At 47.1% G+C, this 8,326-nt stretch overlaps 1 protein-coding gene across 1 annotated transcript; it reads right to left on the reverse strand.

The window, feature by feature from the left end:
* Window positions 1-690: 690 nt before the first annotated feature.
* Window positions 691-5,615, reverse strand: GSTK1 (glutathione S-transferase kappa 1). Its single transcript, XM_036328485.1, has 8 exons — window positions 5,436-5,615; window positions 4,829-4,910; window positions 4,555-4,683; window positions 4,144-4,244; window positions 3,939-3,974; window positions 2,048-2,164; window positions 1,239-1,332; window positions 691-975 (listed from the first exon to the last, which is right to left on the reverse strand). Exons 1-8 carry the CDS (start codon window positions 5,505-5,507, stop codon window positions 926-928), a joined length of 681 nt encoding a protein of 226 aa, XP_036184378.1. The 5' UTR covers window positions 5,508-5,615; the 3' UTR covers window positions 691-925.
* Window positions 5,616-8,326: the final 2,711 nt, after the last annotated feature.

Genomic DNA, 8,326 nt, shown 5'->3' on the forward strand with positions numbered 1-8,326 from the left:
ACACTTGGTTCCCACCAGGCCTCCAAGTGTGGTTTCAGCTGCTGAATAAAGGGTATTCTCAAAGAAGTTCAAATACTGTTGGAACACAAGGTATTCTGATTATTGCACAGTGGGCACAGGTAGAGCAGGGACTTTGGATAAATAACTGGGGGAGTGGCAAAGCTATAGGTTTGTGTGGGAGCAGCAGGGCTTGCAGTAGGCAGGGAGAGAGGCCTGGGGTTTTCTCAGGATCTGTCCTGTGGGTGAGAGGGAGGAGCTATGAGGGGATGAGCAACTCCCTCAGGCCAAGGCAGCTCCAGCCTGTCTCCCTGCACTGCCTGCCCTGGTTCTGTTGGTCAGTGTAGCTGGACCTGGTTTAAATATCTGGGCACAAGCTCAGCCAACCTCTGGTTCCCTCTCGTCTTCTCCCACTGGGCCTCAGATTCTAGCCCCGTCTCAGACACTGTGGCTGGTCACAAGGTGGTAAGTGCCAAACTGGGTAGTTGCAAAATCCATGTGGCTTAGTGTGCTGTCCCTGACAGAGAGACCTAGGGAATTTCTGCAGCAGAAAAAGAGGGACTGTTTCCTGCTCCTTCCACACAACCTCCTCGAGGGGGCAGGGAGCTGGGAATGCAGTAAGAGCTGCTCTTCTCAAACACCTGAGTAGACAGGATGTGATGGCAGCATCAAGGACACACAAACACTCGGAGATAGTATATCCAGTAGCATTAGGTTTATTCTGTGGGAAGGTCGAGTATGGGGCTCTCAAAAGGCACCTGTGAGGCACAGAGCAGCCCTAAAAGTGAGGCAAATAAGGCATCACAGCCAGGACCACAGAGGAACCTCCACCACATGGGGAAAACAGGTTCCTAGTGCCCCTTGGTGCAGGAGGGGTGAGCAGATGGTCTGCTTCTTATACCAATGGTTCTGCTTCCTCTGGGCATCCTTATAGTCTGGCACTCACGGCTGGAGGCACAGGGCCCATCCACTTCTCTCCTGGGTGGAGAAACTCACGCATGTCAGGCTGACTCCACAGCCCCAGGAAGAGCTGTGCTTGGTTTCAAGGCACAGAGGCTTCCTTCTCTCCTGAAGGTGAAGGTGGCCCCTCCCCATTCAACCTCAAGCAACTGTGTCTACAGAAGGCTTCACTGTTGGACATACCTGGAACATTTTTTGGTCTGAATATGTCCTTCTGCTCAACTGATATTAATGGCAGGGGGCTAGGGTCAAGGGCAGTTCAGTGTGAACTTGTCACTTACCCAGCAGGTGGGCCAGCAACTCCATCCGGTCAGAGCCAAACAGCATGTGGGTTTGGCCATCCAGGTGGGCCACAGTGAAAGGCAGCCCAAAGGCCTAGAGAAAGCAGTAACAGTGCATGGGGGAGGGTGGTTGTAAGGCCATGAGCCGGAACTTGTCTGAGGACATAGAAGCAAAAAGCCTCTAAGACAAGCATGTCAAACTCAAAGGCTAACGTGGGCCAAATAAACAAGGTTTAAGTTTATGTGGGCCACAAAAAACAAAAGCTTTAATTTTCATAGAAATGTAGGTTTATTTCAAAAAGCATAGTATAAAAAAAAAGAACAAGAGCAATGATAAAATTAATGTTTTCTTCCTGACACTTGGCATCTCTTCTCTGCTACTATCTTTCCTACTTCAGGGGAAATCTTCACAGTGATTACTTTCAAAACTGACCCAAGGTGAATGTCAGGAATTCTGGATCTGACAAGAGATTTATTTCCTGTCATAATTGTAAGTAACTGCTCATACCGTTATATTGGCTGGGCTGCAAAAATATTTGCTGTGGGATGCATGTGGCCAGCGGACTGCGAGTTTGACATGCTTGCTCTATGATAAGAGGCTCCATGGCTCAAAGGAGTTTCCTAACTCTCAGATGCTCTGTCTTCTATCACCATCTATCTCTCAGGGGCAGGAAGAGAGAGGAGGGTCATCTGTGAGAGCTACAGAGGACTCAATGTAGGGAGCAGCTTTGAACAGAAGCGTAGGGACCCAGCAGAGACTCGCAGGCTGTTCAGCACTGGGTAGGGGGCACACATCAAAAGTGGCTCACCCCGTATCTGCAGGCTGCCTCGGTGGTCTCCTTGAGCTGGTTCTTCATCTGTGATGTTGAGATCTTTTCCAGAAGTGCCCGGGCTCCTTCTGTCGACATGCCTGCCTTCTCTGCAGCCTGAGGGGAAGTGGCAGGGAGCACAACTGTGTCTGCATTAGTGGGAGTGGGGATCTCGGGAGAAAACTCGGGTCTTTCTACTTTCTGCCCCCAAGTTTTCCTGGTAAGGCCTTTACCCACCCACGAGCAGAGGTCTATCCTTGCCAAGAGGGGCTATTTTCTTCCATAAAAAAAATAAAAAAATAAAATCTGAGTTTGGTGGAAAAAGCAGTTATAGTTCTATCAACTGAACACCAGGGGGTGTCTTAGAGGCAGCTCCTGACCTCTTCAGTAACCAATGAGACAAGTCCAGGTGGTACCGGGCCAGGGGCCAGGGCAACTTTAAAAGGAGCTTGTTAGTAGCAGAACCAACGCTAGAATCTGGGGCTCTTGCCTTCCTACTTCTCAGAATTCCTGAATAGCTCATGGTTTTTGTTGTTGTTTTGTTAAATCAAAGACTGTGCTCTAATTCCCATGGAATTTCCTGGGGACTTCTGAGCAGGGCACGTGGCTGTAGCCACCTGCTTGGCTTTAAGAGGATGATAAAGACTTCTGTTTGGGGTTTATTATAGTTTGGGATCAGTGGTCTGGCTGCACATTAGACTCTCCTGGGGGAGCTTTTAAAAATCCCAATTCATAGACCATCCCCTTGAGCAATTACATTGGAATTTCTGGATGGCGTTGCCCAGGTGTTCCAGGTAATTTTAATATACAGCCAAATTCGAGGACCACTGAAACCTGACCTCATCGGCCACCGGAGTGGAACAGGGAATCATGCAGTGCATTCCGATGCGACAGTGTCTTTTACTGCATGAGAGGACTAGACCCCAGACCAAATGCCCAATGTTAGGGGAATGGTTAAGTAAACAAAAACAAGTTCGCTGAATGGAATGCTATGTAGGAGCTAAGAATTACACTATAAATATTAAGTGAAAAGGCAAGCCTATGCATACACTTTGCAGGAATAAAAACACTGGAGGATATGTTGGCCATTTTAGTGTGTGTTTAACTTTTGTAATTTGCCATTTTAGATATTAAATTTGAATATGCCTCAACTATCTTTTGTAAGCTGAAGGGAAAATTCTGTTTTGAATTTCCCGATTTAATCCCAAAGAAAAACATTCTGTGTGGCACACATTTCAATGTTTTGAGCTATTCCCATTTGTTCTTCCTCAGGCTTTTTTATAATTCTGGCTTGACTCAGTTATCTCTTTTTGTCTTTTTAAAAATTTTATTAATTCTTTATTGTTAAAGTACATATGTCCCCTTCCCCCCCTATTGCCCTCTCCCAGCCTGTCCCTGCCCCCCAGCCCTGGCCTTCATCCCCTCTATTGTCTGTGTCCATTGGTTATGCTTATATGCATACAGGTTCTTTGGTTGATCTCTCATCTTTTTGTCTTTTTAAAGCCTGTTTTTAAAGTATCCTGATTTCTACTCTGGATGTGTTGGTGAGATTTCTGTTGGGAGTGGTCTGGAGTCAAGACTTGCCAATACTTCATCCCTTCCTATGGGGGGAGGGGAGGCGCGCTGGGGAAAAGCTAATAGTTATTCTCTCTCTCCCACTGACTTCTTCCATCAAAATTCAAATGTAGAATTTTCACTTCCCCTTTCAACCTTGAGATATACTTTTGTGAGTCCTCTTAGTTCCAACCTTTCAGTAATCTGGCCTCTCAAACACAGATGTCCTTTCATCCCAAATAACAATGACCTCTTCCATGCAGTAAGAAAATTATGTCCTCTCCACCCCCAGCTGTTCTCCGATTCCCTATGGAGGGGGCAGGGCCAGGACACTCACTGCCAGGATGCTCTGGGGCTCCGTGATGTCTTCATCCTGGGAAGAGAGCACTCAGTAGGAAGGGGTGGCCGGGGGAGGGGTGGGATGGGCAGTAGGACAATGCGCAATAGGGCAGGGCAGGAGCAGGTGTCTGGAGATGGGCCTCGGGGAGGGCCACCAAGTCCTCCAGGGTCTCCCATGTGGGTTCCTAGAGCCCTGCCCTCACCCGTGACCAGACCCGCATCCACAGTTCCCTGGACACTTTCTCCAGCATCTCAGGGTGCTCCAAGTTCACAGCGGTGAGGAAGCGCATGGCCGACAAACTTCCTGTGGGGCAGAGGCACTCAGAGGTAGAGCTCCCCCAGCTTGTTTCCCGATGGTGGGCCTGCTCTTTCCTGCTTCTGACATCCCCAGAGCTTAATTGCCCTCGACTCCCACCCAGGTTTCTCATAACTGACTGTCCTGCTCTTTTTTCCTCTTATGTCCCCTTAACATTCTGCTTGTTCAACTCCGGGCCTGAGTTTTTCCAGGGTTTGTTTCCTTGAAGTTAGTCTCCCAGCCCTTCCTTCTTGGGCCTACAATCTCCAACTTCACACTGCCTTCTACTTGCTGTCCCCACCTGTATCCCGCTCTTTACCTTTTTCAAGGATCACAGAGAAGAAGTCCTTGGGCATCTGGATGGGAACCTGGAAGTGCTGTCCGAGGAGCTTTATGTCATTTGTCATGTATTTGGCCTTCAGAGGAAGCAGAGCTGGCGGCTTGTTCCCTAAAAGTGGAAATTTGGACCTGCTGGTGAGAGACCTAAGAATCCCAGGCTTGGGGGACCCCTATAGGATTTTGGGCAGCCCCCCCTGGGCCTTGGAAATCAGCCCTCCCTCAAATCCTAGCCCCAAGCGCTGCTTCTTTTATACCACTGTTTTTCATGACCCCTGCAATGGAGGTCGGGCGCAACTGCAGGTCGACGTTCCAGATGTTCTTATATCGGCACAGGATCTGCAGGAGCAGAGGAGAAGGTCAGAGTCCACGTGCAAGATGGAAGGCATGCCCATGGCAGAGGGAAAGGCAAGGGTGTTGCATGGCAACTGGTTAGCCAAAGGCTCTAAGCGAAAAGTAGGGATTAGGCGGACACCCTAAATTGCTTGGTTTGAAATGGCAAAACTCTCGCACTCCTAGAAATCTATCCCAGGACCTTAGCTCCTATGGACGGTTTCCATCCTCCCCGCCCCCCAAATTGACACCAGAGGGCAAAGAGGTGGGGGTGCCAAGGCTTTCTCCTTGACTTTTCTGAGTTGCCCCTTTCCCAAACCGCGGTGGGAAACCACTGTCTTAGGCTAGAAGGACTCGACCTGGAGCCAGCGACTGTATCCGCTTTACGAACACGAAGTGACCTTCAGCCCTGGCTCTCTATCTGCATGTCCCTAAACTCTTTAGGCAGCGCCAGGAATTGCGGGAGACGCTGGGCGCTGCGTCCTGCGCTCGCCCTTCCCTCGGCCCTCGCCGTCCCAGCCCCGGCGTCACCTCGAAGCCCAGCCAGGAGTACGGGGACAGCACATCGTAGAACAGCTCCACCGTCCGCGGCAGGGGCCCCATGGCCGAAGAGAAGCGAGCGCGGCTCCAGAAGAGGCGGCGCACGTTTCCTTTCGCTGGAGCGCGGCGACACCGCCCCCGCTCCCGGCCTGTCCCGAGGACCGCCTCCCGCCCTCACCGCGCAGCCTCCCGGAGGAGAACCGCCCCGGCGGGGTCAGGGGGCTGGGCGGGGCGGGCGGGGTGCGCCGCGGGGAGCGGAGGTGGGTGCGGTGTCCCCAGAGGAGCTCGCAAGCCTGGTGACCAGTGGCACTCGAGGTCACCACCCTGCCTTGGGGTGGAGTCTGGGGCAAAAGGCGGTGGTTTGAGATGCTTGCTGCACCTCCCACTTAGCTGTGCTCCCTGGGCAAGCTGCTCACCCTCTCTGAACCTGTTTCCTCAGCCATCTTACAAATGAGGATACTTATATGATAACCCCTACCTCATATAGACTTAAAAGGACTCAGATTGGCAGCTGCAGGAACTTCCCCGGACTGGAGCAGAGTAAGAAGTGGCTAAACATATAGATAGATGGATATCGATATATAGATTATCTGTATTTCTCAGAGCTTAGCACAATGCCAGGAACATATTTGACCATCAATACATATATTGTGAGTGAGGGAAGGTGAGGAGTAGGCCTTCCTGCAAGAATAATTGGAGCGATAATGCGGAATGGTCTGTCTTATTTGTATTTGTGAATGTCATATTGTTTTATAATGGGATTACACTTACCGCAAATACACAGACTTTGTTAAAGTTTCATTTAATTTAAAATCAGTTTTAACATTACTACTTTTGTTAACTGGAAAATACATAACAATAAATATTCCACTTCTCATTTGTATTTATAAGGAAAAACATAGGCCATCAGAATGCAAAGACACATTATAAACATTTACATAGAGAACATAGAAGGTGGAATGAGAAATGATGCTATCACTGTGAACTTGCAAATTAATTGCTTGTTGATCCCTGAAGCTGAAAAATTATACTTTGTTTTTCTCTATTGTTACAGAAAAACCGGAGAAGAACCAAGCAATGCTTAGAGAGATGGAGTTACATTTATTACGTGCAGGCCCAGAGGAAAATGTCTCTCAAATTCTGGGTGAAATCACACAGGAAGTTTCCTGTATTTATACTATCTTACCCTCTTTGTTTCCCCAATATGGGGTTTTGCCGGTTCCCTTTGCAAGTTCTTAAAGGACCATACGTGCTGGCGCTTTGAGACCTCGACCAAAGGCTTGGCCTGACGCCAGCACTGATAACTTCGTCTGGGGAAGATTTAATGGCCTCTCTGAAATGGGAGTAGTCTTATTTTCCTTATTATTTAAGCCAGCAAGCATTTACAGAAGCCAGAAATAGCAGGGTTAAAATTTCAAACAGCAGTTTTTATATAAGATGGATGCTTCACTATAATATTATTTAAAAGTATCCAAGAGCTAATTGAGCCTGGTGATAATAAGATTTTATTTTAAAAATAGATCATAAAAAAAAAATAGATCATGACTTATTTTTTAAACCTTTATAATATGGAAATAATTTTAGACTTAGAAGAGTTGTAAAGATAGTACAGAGAGTTTCTGCATGCCCCGCATCCAGGTTTCTCTCAAGTGAGCATCTTATGTAACCATGGTATAATGGTTAAACTTAACAAGTTAACATTGGCTAACATTACTATTAATTAGATTACGTACTTCATTTGGATTTCACCATTTTTTCCACTAATGCCTTATTCTGTTTCAGAATTCAGCCCAGGACACCACATAGAGTTTAGTTGTCATGTCTCTTCAGTCTCCTCCCATCTGGAAGTTTCTCAACTGTTTCATATGTTTCATGACCTTGACTGAAACTCGGCCAGGGGTGAACCTGAGGAGGGGCAGTGAAGGATTAAAGAAGACAGAGAAGAGATCACTGCCTGGATGAGGAAACAGTGACACAGCCTGTAAGCAGAAGCTTTATTTTATAGTCAGATCACACAAAGCAAAACAAGGGGAGTGGTCAGCATGTTTACAATGTTCTTGCTGAGTTTCAAATCTATTTCTTTACTCAAGCCTTGTTTTGGCAGCACTTGCTGCACCTCCCACAGCCAATTAGCTACCTAGAAACAAGGGAGGATTATAAAATCAAGCTTAATTGTGCTAGGAGGGCTCTGCCCTCCAACCTGGGACTTGTATGTGGCTCTGCCACAGGTCAGTCCGAGGCTTGACCCTATAGCCGCTCCCTACACTTGACACTTTTGAAAAGTATTGGTCAGATATTTTGTACAATGTCCCTCAAATTGAGTTTGATGTTTTCTTAACACTAGACTGGGGTTATGGATTTTGGGGAAGTACTGTATACCACACAAAGTGCCCTTCTCCTCAAATTGTATCAGAGGGTTCCTAATATCAACATGACTTATTACTGGTGATGTTAACCTAATCACTAGGTTAAGGTGGACCAACTATCAAGTTTCTCTACTGTAAAAATCACTACTTTCCCCTTTCCATACTCTATTCTTTGGAAGAGAGTCACTAAATGCAGCCCACTCTTGGGGTTGGAGGAAGGGTTGGGAAGATTAAACCCACCTCCTTGAGAAGAACAGCAAATAATTTGTGGACATGTATTAAAACCATCACAGTAGTTAAGACATATTTTAGAGGAGATACTTTGAGGCTGTGCAAATGTCCTGTTCCTCCTTAAACTTTCACCAACCAATTTTATCATTCATCAGTGAATCTTGCCTGCAGCAATTACTACTGTGGTGTTCTAATGGTACTTTTCTATTTCCCTTATTTTTTCTACATTTATTAATTGGAATTTTTCTGAAAGAAAAATTGTCTCATTTATTTATTTATTCACTC

The sequence above is a fragment of the Myotis myotis genome, unplaced genomic scaffold (assembly GCF_014108235.1).
Source record: "Myotis myotis isolate mMyoMyo1 unplaced genomic scaffold, mMyoMyo1.p scaffold_m19_p_11, whole genome shotgun sequence".
Classification (NCBI taxonomy): domain Eukaryota; kingdom Metazoa; phylum Chordata; class Mammalia; order Chiroptera; family Vespertilionidae; genus Myotis; species Myotis myotis.